The 14,336-nt window shown below is 36.8% G+C and overlaps 3 protein-coding genes across 5 annotated transcripts; 1 reads left to right on the forward strand and 2 right to left on the reverse strand.

Moving 5' to 3' along the window:
- Window positions 1-486: 486 nt before the first annotated feature.
- LOC147291033 (putative serine/threonine-protein kinase PBL19) lies at window positions 487-4,440 on the forward strand. 3 transcript variants are annotated; one of them, XM_086235283.1, is made up of 5 exons: window positions 487-693; window positions 1,250-1,687; window positions 2,326-2,586; window positions 3,119-3,241; window positions 3,657-4,436. In XM_086235283.1, exons 2-5 carry the CDS (start codon window positions 1,337-1,339, stop codon window positions 4,203-4,205), a joined length of 1,284 nt encoding a protein of 427 aa, XP_086091409.1. In that variant the 5' UTR covers window positions 487-693; window positions 1,250-1,336; the 3' UTR covers window positions 4,206-4,436. The 3 variants fall into 3 exon arrangements, with proteins under 3 accessions (XP_086091409.1, XP_086091410.1, XP_086091411.1); XM_086235284.1 differs by having other exon boundaries at window positions 1,282-1,687; XM_086235285.1 differs by lacking the exon at window positions 3,119-3,241 and having other exon boundaries at window positions 3,657-4,440.
- Window positions 4,441-4,781: 341 nt separating this feature from the next.
- Window positions 4,782-8,684, reverse strand: LOC147291034 (uncharacterized). Its single transcript, XM_086237399.1, has 2 exons — window positions 5,832-8,684; window positions 4,782-5,672 (listed from the first exon to the last, which is right to left on the reverse strand). Exon 1 carries the CDS (start codon window positions 8,651-8,653, stop codon window positions 6,062-6,064), a length of 2,592 nt encoding a protein of 863 aa, XP_086093525.1. The 5' UTR covers window positions 8,654-8,684; the 3' UTR covers window positions 4,782-5,672; window positions 5,832-6,061.
- A 1,354-nt stretch (window positions 8,685-10,038) lies between these two features.
- Window positions 10,039-11,179, reverse strand: LOC147291035 (senescence-associated family protein (DUF581)). Its single transcript, XM_086237057.1, has 2 exons — window positions 10,953-11,179; window positions 10,039-10,587 (listed from the first exon to the last, which is right to left on the reverse strand). The coding sequence occupies exons 1-2, from the start codon at window positions 11,072-11,074 to the stop codon at window positions 10,401-10,403; spliced, it is 309 nt and encodes a 102-aa protein (XP_086093183.1). The 5' UTR covers window positions 11,075-11,179; the 3' UTR covers window positions 10,039-10,400.
- Window positions 11,180-14,336: the final 3,157 nt, after the last annotated feature.

Below are 14,336 nucleotides of genomic sequence, written 5' to 3' on the forward strand. Positions count from 1 at the left end.
ATTCTTAGAATTGTCTTTTTTTCTCAATTACCAAAATGGAATGATCAATCTACCATTTTTTTTTCTGCTGTATTTACTCCCCAAATAGGGGTGTATTGTGTGTAAATTCACATAGCAAAGGAAAGTAACAAAGAGATCGAAGAAGAATAAGAAAAGATTTGAAAACGAACGAAGAGTAAACTGTGATCTTGGGTGCTGGATAAATATGCTCATATTACCATTTACCACACAAAGCCTCCACAATACCCTTTTATTCTTAAATCTTAAACAGACAAACTGCTTTGGCAATGGGCGTGGACCCCCGACCCATTTATTAGTTCTATATGGGAGACTGGGAGAGTAGTACATATACTATTTTTTGACTTTGACTATATACTACATTACTTGGACAGCTCTGTTTCGTGTCTGCCCGTGACTGTGAGAAAGAGAGAGAAGAGAGAGAGTCTGAGAGAGTTTCTGGAAATACTCGTTATTGTCAAGTGTCAACTTAAAGTTGGTTGAATTCTCTTTAATCCAACGTTGAATTTCTCAAACAAAAGCCAGACTTACACAGAGTATTAAAGCTGGCTTCTTTATTCATTTGGAGTATTACTTCAAAGAGAAAGAGAAGCCAAGCAAGAAAAGAAACCTCTGGAGGTCTCCCCAATCCCAACCACAACCCCTTTGAAAATTATTTGAAAGAGAATTGATAAGGTATATATGATTTAAGATTTGGGTTTATTCATTCATTGGTTCATTATTCTGTCTTTGATTTTGTTCATCTGGGTCAGGATTGCTCTGTCTCAAATTTATTGCTCTGTCTTCAAGTTGATTTTTACTTCCATTCTGAATTCCCATCTGGGTTTTCACTGTTTTTGATCCTTCTCTTTTACTTTGCCAACCATTTCCTATTCTGTGATTTGATTTTCATCTCTCCTATCTGTTTTTTCAATCAGGGTCTTTCTTGTCTAGCATGATTACTCTGTTTCTATTTCAAATCTATGGTGCTGCCATCTATATATTTCAAATTTTAAATGCTTATCAATTGCAGTTTCATTGATTTAGTACCTTTCTTTGACCACTTCTCTGTCTATCACTATATGCTTCTTATTTTCTATTTTTGAGAAAATATTTTCTCTATGATTATCTTGGTCTTTATGTTCTATTGTTCCTTCATTAGCAGTTTCAATCATTTGGGAATTTTAACTATGTTTACATCAACAAAATGGTGCTGATAATTTCTTATATACATGGGACAATTTGGTGGCAGGCTTTAATTTTCTGAAATTGATTCAATGCCAGCAAAGCAAGATCACATTTAAATCTTAGCTAGGGAGTTGCTATAGGATTTTACAAAATGAAGTGTTTCTACTACTTCAAGGACAAATCTAGGAGCAGGGAGCAAAGATCAGCTCCAGAGCTGAAAGAACAAAGGAAATCTGATTTTTCAGGAGGTGATAGGGTGATTAAGTCTTCCTGTTCAGCAAATTCACCGCGCAGTATACCAGAAATGTATGAAGAAAAGGCTCATAATTTGAGGGTATTTACTTTCCCAGAGCTCAGGCATGCAACAAACGATTTCAGTAGGCTGCTTAAGATCGGAGAAGGTGGATTTGGGAATGTCTATAAAGCTTCAATCAAGCCTGCTGATGGCAAGGGCGAACCAGTCGCGGTCGCCATTAAAAAGCTTAACAATGATGGCTTACAGGTATGGGGTTTAAGCATCTTCCTATTAATTGAACTGTTAAAGAATGTGATTAAGAGTTTTCCTTTCCATTTTTGTTATTCATATTTAATGTGGTTAATTAAGATACATTTTTTGACTTGTTCTCAATGAATATTTAAGCTAAAAATATTTGAACTGCTCTCTAGCATGTTGTTAGTTGAGTCCTTGCTCTCCTGACTATCCTCTCTTTACATTTCTTAGCCAACTTATTTTTTTCTTAAAAGTAATATTGATATTTTTGGTGCTAATCAGTGGAATATTTCTTCTCATAATTTCGTGAGCTATATATATCAATTTTCACAAGAGAAAATACATAGATTTATTGTGTTTTTTATGCACTGTGGATCACAATGTTTTCCCTTAGCATATCTGTATCCACCTGTTTCCCATACTGAATTTATTTCCACATGGATATTAAAAAATCTGCTGGATACACCTTCAATATTATGGTATGCTTTGTGTACCCCACCACCCAAACCAGTCTTTGTAAATTGTTTAAATGCTAACTCAGCATCCTTGCCATGTGAATAATGTTTTTTTTTTTTTTTTTCGACTGGGGAGTGAGCCACTTTGCCAATTAAGTTTTTTGTTTTTCTTATAATTATCTGTTTCTCATATAGGGTCATAAACAATGGGTAGCAGAAGTTCAGTTTCTCAGTGTTGTGGAGCACCCAAATCTTGTCAAACTAATAGGATACTGTGCTGTGGATGGAGAAAGGGGGATTCAACGACTACTTGTCTATGAATATATGCCAAACAGAAGTTTAGAAGACCATCTATTTAGCAAGGCAAACCCAACTCTTCCTTGGGATACAAGATTACAGATAATACTTGGAGCAGCTCAAGGATTGACTTATCTGCATGAAGGATTGGAAGTTCAGGTTTGCTCTAAACATTGATTTTAAACATCAGTTTCTACATACAACCACAAACTTTTTCTCTTGAAGGATAAAGTCAGTTGTTCAACTCCCAACTCTTTAATCAGATGTTGTTGGGGATATCCAGGTTCTGAGCTAGAGCTTGTTGGCATGAGGCTTATATTGGACATGTACTCAACTACTCATGCCAGATTATATACTTTTTCCTGGGGTAGATCTACATTCACTTCTCAGGGTGTGGCAGGTGTCCATAATTTGAGAAAATACTTTCTTCCTTTGCATAAGGTTAATCCTGAAAATTTTCGTGGTTATCATCCCTCATTCCACCTCGATTATTCATGTATGCCCTACTCTCCGAACCCCTAACCTGCAATGCACGCATCTGAAATTTTCTTTGTGGTTGACGGGTGCTCTAAGCCACACTACAACGGAACTGTTCCATTAGTTTATTCTCTAATCTTCTACTTCATATTATATTCAGCACTAAAGCTTAGTCTTAACCATTGTTCTGATTTTTCTTATGCTATTGATGAAGGTAATATTTCGAGATTTTAAATGTTCGAATGTGTTACTGAATGAGAATTTTAAGCCGAAGCTCTCAGACTTTGGGCTTGCTAGGGAGGGGCCAATGGTTGGCCATACTCATGTTTCAACTGCAGTAAGTTTTGTGTGCACGTACTTATTTCTCACTAGCATTTGTGGCTTGCATCAGGTCCCAACTTGTTACTGACTCAAAGGCATACATACAATAAATTCATGCTAAAAAATGACATTGAAGTTTTATCCTATTAATAGTTAAAAGTTCTAGAATTAATGTGAGAAAAACTCTGGAAAATTCTATAAAGGAATCAAGTGAGAGACAAGCAATGCATAATAGGCAAACAATATTAAAGCAAGGAACCTATGCATGCTGCTTCATTCATATTACAACTGTTATTGAATGAACTTGCAAAGTTACTGCATCAAATGCAATGAAAAGGAGAACAGTCAATTTTATGTGCAACATTTCAAATAGACAAGACACAAATTTTAAAGACTATTAGAATGCTAATGGGAATTTATTCCATGACCAGGTAGTGGGGACATATGGGTATGCAGCTCCAGATTACATTGAGACAGGCCATCTCACAACAAAGAGTGATGTATGGAGTTTCGGCGTGGTTCTGTATGAGATTCTTACAGGCAGGCGATCATTGGAGAGAAACCGCCCAAGAACAGAGCAGAAACTGTTGGAATGGGTGAAACAGTTCCCTCCTGATAGCAAAAAGTTTGGCTTGATAATGGATCCCCGACTCGAAAACCAGTATTCTACCCGTGCAGCAAGAAAAATTGCTAGGTTGGCTGAGAGTTGTCTGTCAAAGAGTGCAAAAGATCGGCCAACAATGGGTCAGGTAGTAGATACATTGAAGCAGATTATCAAAGAGTCAGAAGAGGGAAACCCATCTGAGAGAAGTCCTGAATCCTTTGAAAGTGTCCAAGTTGACTCAGAAACAAAGCTGCATCAACTGGGGGCCTCAGAGTCATGGAAACGACGGATGACTCACCTGGCAAAACTAGGTGAACATGTAGAGAGTGCTAGTAGAAGAAGATTCATGATTATGCAAAGGGCAAATGTGACTTGATAGTAATTCATCCAACACTGTTGGATTTTGTTCCACTTATAGGAAGTAAAACTTCTATGTAGTGTATACACACTCTTTGTGTCTCTCTCTCAACATGTGTGAGATGAGAGAGATAAACATATAGTGTAAACACATGTGATAGAGTTCCTTTTTTTTTTTTCACTGGTAGTACACTGGAAAATGGAACCTTTTGTCGAAATTAGTTGGTTAGATTTGTAAAGTGGTAAATGCCATCAGATAATTACAATGTTGGGTCTGTGAGAATCAGTCTTTTCCATGTGGTCCATGTATGCGTGATTTGCTGAGAATTTCTATGCTAGGATCGTTTTTCCTTTTCCTTTCATTGCTACTTTAACGGATGCATGGTTATAGACTTAAAATTACCCACCAAGTGTTTGCATAATATATAGATAGATAGATAGACAGATAGAGAGAGAGAGAGAGCTTGCATAATATTCCTGTTTTGGAATTGTAAAAAAAAATTACAGGCTAAATTGATTGGATCCCCTTCAACTTTTGGTCAACTAGACCTCCTCCACATACCATTCCGGGAATTCTGTTTTTGGTGAGAATCCAATTCTAGAAGTTAAGCCATGAGTTATGGGGACCATATTTTTAGATGGATAGTTGTACAAGGCAATAGTTTTACCAAAAATTTTCAACAATTTATGTGGCAAGCTAACATGTGAAGAGGTGTTTTTGAAAAATATGATAATGTGGTGTGGCCATATCATGTGCCACATATAGTTTGGTACTGTTACCGTACAATCTTGTAGACTTGTTCATAAAGTTGCACGAGTATAATCTTGGGTAAGTGTATTCATAACCCATTGCCCATAGAGGATTTCCAGGAATTCCAAGAAAGAACCCCAATGGGTCAAGAAGAACAACAACAACCAGAACAAACTCCTTTTGATGTGCTCTCTCAGCAACCGTCCACTCAAAACTGATCCTCCTGCTCTCTCCCAGTTGATCCCAGTCAAATGATTAGTGGCATCATTAAAATAGTTGCTTTTGGAACTTTGTGTTAGTTGCTGTATACCATGCAGAGTTCCTTGCATAATGTCAAGAGCTTTTGGAACTTCAAAGAAAATGGGATGATCCATGTACTGACTTGAAAAACTCCAAAGAATTCAAAGGAGACAATGCAGCCCCCAAGCAGCTAAAGAAAACCCGTCAGACTCTGACGTAGTTCTCTGCTGCTTACTCTCAGATCTGCAAAGCAAATTCCCTTGGGAGTGTGGTTCCTGATTCTCAGTTTTCTTGGACAACAGCATACAAACATTTATCATCTCATCAAATATGTACTTTTCTGACCAAACAAAAAAAGAATGTAACTCAGTGAATTTCGAATGGTGTACTAAAAGTCATGTTATTGTGGTTCATTATGGTTCCACAGCTAGCAGTGTGTAAAAAATGGTGACAGCAACTGGATCTTCCTTTCTTCTAACGTTTGTAGGTTGGCTCCTGTTATGGGTTTACATATTCAGTTGTTCAGCCACACCATTGACGAATTTAATTAAAAATTAAAACACAATTGACCACTTCATATGATCTAAAAATTAGCATTACACCTCTTTTATTAACTCAGTGCTGGTAAAAGTTATGAAAAGCAATAATCCATACCTGGCCCTAATGCGCCCATTTTCCATGGAACTTTGGCATGCACAGAATTTCATCCAACACTTGCAGTGTGTACATAACTCCTAGGGCATTACTTCTTCATGATTGATGCTGCTTGAATTTTGTTGCCACTGGATGCATACACATCGCGAGACTGGAAGGACCTCACTCATGATAACATGAGAATGTCCCAGATCATAATAATTGTAGTGAAAACTGAACTAAATCAACTTTCAGGAGCCACTAAAATCAATTAATTTAATAGGGTTTTGTCTTGCATCTCTGCAAGGTTTAAGTCTACATAAATAATCATATGTAATGTACATGAGGAAATCCAGGAAGAGGCTTTTTTCAGGTGCTTCACTTGAAATCACAGAATTTTCTTGCATATTGTGATAGGCTCTGTCCAATATTGTATAGGTAATTTCATCAAAACTAAAGGAACACTCACTCAACTTCTGACCCCACATTAGGGCCTTCTCAGGCATCCCCTGCTTGCAGAACTGAGACAACAATACATTAGCTGTGACATTATTTGGAAGAAAGGCCAACTTAAGCAATTTAGCAGTTAAAATCATTGCACGATCCAGTATGTCAACACAAACACCATTCATCATAGTGTTGTATGTTACTGTGTTTGGAACAACACCTCTCGAAACAAGCTCATCCAGCATCATCACAGCTTGATTTATTTTTCGAATACTACAAAAACCATGCATGCGTATATTATAGGTTGTGATATCCGGTTCCCACCCACTGGCATACATTTTATACACAAACTCATCTGCTCCAACCATGTCAAATGCTTTACAATAACCACCAATTAGGGTATTGTAAGTGATAATATCTGGGGTTAACCCAGTTCGGTACATGTCCATAAATGTATCAATTGCTGACTTCATTCTCCCCTGTTTACAGAACCCATTAATGATCATATTGGAGGTAAAGATATCCGGAAGAAGACCCTTTTGCCTCATCTGTTTCTCCAACTTCAATGCATCACTCAACTTCCCACAGTTGCAAAACCCACCAATCAAAGAATTATAGACGAAATTATTGGGCACAAACCCTTTCTTTGACATATCTAGAAACATATCATATGCTTCTTCCACTAGACCAGATTTACATAGTCCATTGATAAATGCTGAAAAGGCAACAACATCAGGACATATCCCTCTTCCTTCCATCTCCTTCCACAAACTTTGAGCCCCATCTAAATCACCCATCCTAAAGTACCCATCCAGAAGCACCGTGAAAGCAGCTTTTCTGATTGGGAACCCCTTCTCTATCATCTTACACAAAAGCTCTCTGGCTTCTTGCAGGTTCCCCTTCTTGGATAAACCCATAAGCAAGGAACTACATGTAGTAGATGAAGGAGTTACACCAAATGTAATCATAAACTTATAGGCCTTATAGGCTTTTTCCTCTAACCCTACTCTGATACAAGCTGCAATAATTGAGTTGAAGGCGACCGCACTTAGAGGCAATCCTTTTTCTAGCATGTCCTCTAAAAATTCCATGGCATCGTCCAACCGACCTGCCCAACATAACCCAGAAACCAAGATATCATACAGTGAAGAATCTGTAAGCAATCCTGACACAGATAAATCCCTCAACAACCTGTCTCCGTCCTCTTCCCTTCCATACTTGTAATGCCCTGCAATCAAGATATTAAAGGTTATGCCATCAGGAGTTATGCCCTTGTTCCTCATTTCTTCATAAAGCATGTTTGCCTGACCAATGTCCCTTGCCTTAACATACCCATCCATCATGGTATTGTATATTATGTTATTTGGAGAAACACCCATATCTGGGATCCCATCAAAAAGCCTCCTTGCTTCCACCATATTTCCCTCCTTACATATGGCATTTATGACTGTACTAAATGTAACAATGCTCGGTTTACATCCCCTTTCAATCATCAAATGCACCCAATTAAGTGCATCTGTTGTCTGGCCCCTCACACAATTTGTATTGATTACAATGTTATATGCATAAACATCCGGTTCACACTGGAATTTCCACATTACATGTAACAAACTCTCTCCCACTCTAAGCAACCCTTTTCTAGAAAACCCAAGAATCATCACACTAAAAATATAACTACATGGGTGAGGCCCTTTCCGAAGCATATCCCTGAACACCTTCCACACACTACCATAATCACCAATCCTAATCAACAACCTGAACATAATCGCAATTGCTGACAAACTCGGAAACACTCCCACCTCCCGCATCCTACTCACAACCTCCAATGCCTTGCAACCCATTTCCGCATTCAAGAAGCCCCTCATAAGCGTATCAAGAACCGAGAAATCCGACTCATATTCCCAATGACCTGCCCACATAAACCCCACCAAATCTCTACTCCTACTTGGCCCAATTCTCGCAATTACACATGACACCACATCTTGAGCTAGAAACCGCAGATTCTCCGCCGCCAAAACATGAGCAGCTACGCAAAACGACTTCACAACTTGTTCATTATCATCTCTAAAGGCTAATTTAAAGAACCCAAATGCAGTTTCTCTTGAACCTAATAGTTTCATGACCTTTACTAGAAAGAATGGGCAAAAGCCCCTAGAAAAGCCCTTCAAAACATACCCTTGTTGGTTCTTTATTATTCTGGACAACCCAACAGTGACTTTTCGCCTTTCATTAGAGTTTACAGAGCTCAAAGATTTGGATTCTGGGTTCTTAGCAAATGGAAAAAACTGAGTAAAATAATCAAAGCTTTGAGAGCTCGTTATTAAGGTTCTAGAGGAGTTGAGCGTGTGATAGTGTACCTTAAGAGCAGGGTGCACGCGACGCAGGTCAGCGGACATCGGAAGCTGGCCTGAGAGCAGCAGCGTTTAAACTGGGAGCCCCAAATGTGGGTCGGGTGTTTGGTGGGTCGTGAGGGGACTAACATTGTAGTGTGTATGCAAGTAGACAAAGTGGGAGGGAGAGTTTGGAAGTTGGAGTTGGGCAGTGGGAAAGAAATGGGCTTTTGGGGCCGAGAAAGAAATTGGGCTTTGGAATTTGGACTAGGGCTCTCTGTTCAGATTTCTTGTTGAGTCCAAATATTGACCTAGCTCCTAGCATCACAATTTTATTTCCTCCTTTTCTCTTCCCAACCAGGGGTGTATATACTCATTATTTATATCTCTTTCATCATGTGATAGATCTTGTTTTAAAAGAAAAGCCTAAATTTTATTAAGAATCAAAATCTATTACATGATACACATATTAAATAAATTTCATAAGCCAAGCAATGAAATTCTCTAATCAAGATCGATTACTTGATATGTCATTTAATGAAACAGATAAAAACAATGAGTGTATGCACCGATTACAATAAAGTTTTACTCTACAAGAGAGGATGAATACATCTTTCACCCATGTGGATCCTATCTCTATTAAATATGTGGATCCTATCTCTATTAAATAGGTGGTTGGTCAGTAAATGACTAAATATTGTCAAATATTAAAAATTCTTCTGAAAACTAGTTATTGATCTTGTGATATTTCTCCACTAATATTGAAGAACTCCCAAGTCAGAACCTCGAATCGATCCTCCTAAAATAAAATTAGCAAAACTCTCCTGATAATAATAAAATTATTTAGACCACAGTGATGATTACCTCTATTAGAGTGGTGGTATCAATATAGGACATGATTAATTAACAATTGTTGTCAATGAGTTATTAATTCAGAATAAATAAGAAGAGACCATATGCTACTAGACATTGGCAGAAGAATTTTCTTTGATAAAGGCTTGTTTGGAGGAATGGATGTGTCCTTTACTAAGGATTTTGTTTTAATTAAGAAGAAAATGGAAAAGGTGTGGAAGGAATTTTATATAAAAGTAGATCAAAAATTAATTTTAAAATAATTTTTATTTTTAAGTTTTATATTGTAAACTATTCTACATATTTTCTCTATTTCTCCCTCACCTTTCTCATCTCCCTTCTCATACAACACTTTTATTTCCATCTTAAACCAGAAACCTTCTTAAAAATCTTTCAACTCCATTTTTATCTTTTACCACTCAGATATTTCATAGACTTCAATGACTGAATCGCATCAATCATGCTATAAAACAAGAGAGGAAAGCTGGAAAGGCTTATTCAATGATGATAATAATTCTGCAATAGCCACCATAAAGGCACTTTACTTCAACCCATTAAAAGAAAAGGGGGCATAAAAAATGAAAAGAAAAGAGAACAAGAGCTTGAACTTGAAATCAATCAAGTCTCTTTGAAACTTTTCAATGCCTCAAAATCCTTCGAGAAGTAAACAAAGATCATTACAAAAATTTTACATAGGATGTTCTTCCTTGTAATTTGTAAACATAACAACAAAAACTGAACAAAACAAAACAAAATTCTTGGGTGGGTATTCTTAATTTCTTCTCCTTTCCCTATTTCTCCAGTTGATCACAAGTTTCCTCTGTACTTCCCCTCAATATAATTCCCACCTCATTTTTACAGATCACATGCTCAACCACATGATCGAACTTGATCACCTCCATGATATTGCCACGTGGAACTGAAAAAAGATTATAATTACTTTACAAATTCAACTTTCAGATCAGGCCACAGCAACAGAGCCTGTCCGTACAGTTTTGTTGGGGGTAGAGTTCTTGTTGGGATCTGATTTTCTGAGGGCTCCCGATCTGCTGGAAGAAGAAGATGACATTTTCCAGCTCTTCTCTTTGGCCTCATCAAACTCTATTTGTTCTTGTCTACAATCTTTGCTACAAAATGGTGTGTTTCCCCTGCAAAATTCCAATTCCCAAAGTACCCATTAGAATATGAAAAATTACACGTACACAAAAAAGTTTGTATAAAAAGATGACTTCGTTGATAATAAAAATTCGTATGTCATACAAACAAAATCGAATCAAATGGTGATTCATAAATGTAAACCCTATTGTTAAAAAATAAACTTGTCAATTCATAATTAAAAAAGTGTTCCGTATGACATACAAATTTCTTTATAATATATAGAACTTTTCCACAAAGATATTGGTCACGATTTCTTCTTGTGCAAAATTTAACTTTCTTGCCACCCAAACAAAAACATGGAACAAACTGAAAGCTATTAAAATTTGAAGAATTGGGTCATGAACTGCATGCTAACCTGTACATGAAGATGTCTGAGTTACTCCCAAGTGGTTTCCTACAAAGAAAGCAAGCATCAAGGAAGTGAGGCTCATTTTGATGATCCTCATAAGTGTTGTAGGAGAACATGCCTGTCCTCATAGTGAACAAAAAAATTATAGGAACTGAAAGGAGCTTGATTCACTGGTTGCTTGTGAAATCTGGCGAGGGAAAGCTGAGAACAAAGTGAGTGTGTAGGGAGGAGATTTATACGGGCAGTGTTGGCCTATATAAGGACTTGTGGGGTGGACTTGATAGAATCAAGTGCTTTGTGGGTTCATTGAGTTCAAGTGGTCTCAACCAATCAAACACCTTTGTAGAGTCAACTAATGGATTTTAGGCAAAACTTAGGGTTTACATTGGTTGGAAGGAATAGTGTATTATGGTCCAAAGATGTACTTGAATTTAACTTGTGCATGATGGAAGCTTATAATAAAACAATGGGTGGTTTTCTAGATTCCATGGGGTTCAATCTATTGGCTGCAGTGTAGTGCATGCATCAGCATCTCTTTCTAAAATGACTTTTTCTTTTTCTTTTATTTATTTCCTTTTTGCCCCATTATTTTTTTGCATTTGGTCCCCTTTGTGTTGGGTATTTCTAGTACATACATAAAAATTAGTGTTCCTTTTAATTATAGGTTCTCTTCCCCTAGACTATTGTAATGACTGAAAGAGAGAGGTTAATTATTCTATTAATCATATTTTCTTTGTTTTATGCTAAGATTGATGCCATTTACTATTTTACTTGTTTGAGTAACAGTTTATTATTAACAAGAAGACAAGTCACATTTCAAAATTCAATATATTAAAGATAATTTGAGGAAACATGCTTTCTTTTTTGCCTAGGCATGTTTTATTTAGTGTATAATGTTACCTTGCATGTGACCAAAGATATAAATTATGGTATCTGGCTACGGTCTACCAAGTGAAATATGCTAGTGGTTCTATTTAAAACTCTCAATTGAAGTGTCTATCTTCATATTGTATCCTTAGCTAATAAAAAACAAAGAAATTGAGACAAAACTTCTAGAATCTTACAATATAACTCTTTAACTTTTAATAGCTTTTATAAATTTATTTGGATTTCTAGTAAATGTGAATTTTTAACTTTCTTATTAAGTTCTTATCTTTTTTTGTGAAGTGTGATATAACTTTTTTTCTAGAGTTTTTTTTTTACCACAAAGAGTATTGGCTACAATGAGGCCATTGAATATACAATCCATGAATTAAAGTTGTCCCCTACCTAGGAAGTTTTTATCTCAATTTACTATATGTTTGTGTACCATAACAAAACAGTGTATAAGACTTAAAGTTGTGCCTCACTTGATAAGGAATTATATTATCAAGTTATTAACTTTCTTTTTTATTAATTAATTAGCATTCATTAAATTTGAATTTAGGGCTTACCCAAACAATATGAGATTGTGTGTCATCTACTAGACTAAATGATCATTAGCTATCAAATTATTAACTACTTATATTAAAAATTTGGATAAAATCATAATTTGCCAAATCTTTGGGACATATCAAAAAAAGTTATTAGTGCAACAAAAAAAGATTGAGTGTTCATTTACAGATTTACTATACTAAAATGGTCATTGGCTATCAAATTATTAATTACCAAAATAAATTTTGTGAGCGGAAACATAATTTGCTAATTCTTTGGGACACATGTCAAAAACATCCATTATTCTTTTATTCTTAATACAGTACATCGTACGAGACCAAGTGATTATTGACTTTCAAATTATTAACTACCTATAAAAATTTTGTGGGTGGAAACATAATTTGCCAATTCTTTGGGACACATGTCAAAAGCAGTCAATAATAATATAACGATCTTCTCAACTAACCTTATGCTCTATCCACAATTACCATAATACCAACAACAAAACGCTTAGAGCAAAACCACTCCAGAGAGTAAAATTGTAAATATGAACACAAGAAAGGGGCACATAAGTCTACCTCCATGATCTCTCTAGAACCCGGACCACTAGCACTTTAAACAAACGTTGGGCTCCACGGCCCAATAGAAAACAATAAGAATTAATACCCAACCGTGGAGCTGACTAGGAGGCAGACCCCACAGCCAACAAAATCATCGAAGCCTGGGACCCACCTGACTCAGGACCACGCTGGCTCTACTCCCGAGGTCCTTGTCTTCCGGGCCCACCGCCACTGCCCGTGTCCCGCGGGCAGGTCCTCTCTTTTTTTGCCCGTTATACGTGCGCAATATCTAGTGTGCCAGCGCAGCCCCTATGCGATGATCGCTCGTGATACGTGGCAAGTGGCTGTATAAAGACTCATCATTGCTTATTCCACGTTCTTGGGACGCTCACGATGAACGAGGTCTGGACCGACGGTGGAGATTATCCCACGATCGATGAGGCTCCAATTATTTGGTGTTTCCATTGGGTTCCTCTCCACGTGGACCACAGCAAGCGGTCTATTCAATGAGTTGTCCAACTGATATTTTGTATATTATTTTAATCATGATAGTTGTCAACCTATTAAGTTCATGTGTTTTTATCGACAAAAAAAGTTCACATGTGGGTTGCAAAATGTGATTATGGGTGGATAATTGGATCATTTACTTGTTGGTCCAAATAGGAAAAATAGGAAAACAAAACAAGTTTACATTATAAATAATTCGAACTCAATTAATTTTTTAGTTTTTGTATTGAGTTTTCATTTGTTCGATTGGTAACTGGTAACTGGTAACTTCAGTTACAACTTACAATTATATAAAAAAATAATTATGAGAGATGTACATGTAAATACACATATTTTGAGAGATTTACAATAAGAAGTTTTTATTTTTATTTGTTTATATTTCAGTATATTTTTATTATCTTAGGAGATTAATTACATTATTATCTAACAAAGAAGATAACTAAGATAGTTTAGTGAGTACAAATAGTAATAGTCAAGCACTTAAAATTAAGGTTACATGAGTTTCTTACTTAGTGTCTGACATTTCTTAGAGGTTGTCGTCTTATTTTGTCTTCTTGTGATTTATGATTTCGTTGTTTTGTTTTTTGGACAAACTTATGATTTCATTGTTAAATTAAATTATAGTCATGGTCAAGGTGTTAAATTTCGAAGTTTTCGGCGAAATTTCGCCGAAAATTTCGATTTTTATGGGTGTCGAAATCGAAACCCATATTTGCTAAAATTTCGGGATGATTTCGTCGAAATTTCGACGGTGAGCATAATACCCATTCCCAGAGAAAGAGGGGCGGTGGCAGGCGGCGGCAGGGGAGATCGAGGGAGAGAGAGGCGACGGCAGGGGGAGATCGAGGGAGAGAGGCGACGCGGGCGACGACGGGCGACGCGGGCGACGACGGGCGACGCGGGCGACGAC

This window comes from Dryas octopetala, chromosome 3 (genome assembly GCF_963921425.1).
Source record: "Dryas octopetala chromosome 3, drDryOcto1.1, whole genome shotgun sequence".
Taxonomy (NCBI): Eukaryota; Viridiplantae; Streptophyta; class Magnoliopsida; order Rosales; family Rosaceae; genus Dryas; species Dryas octopetala.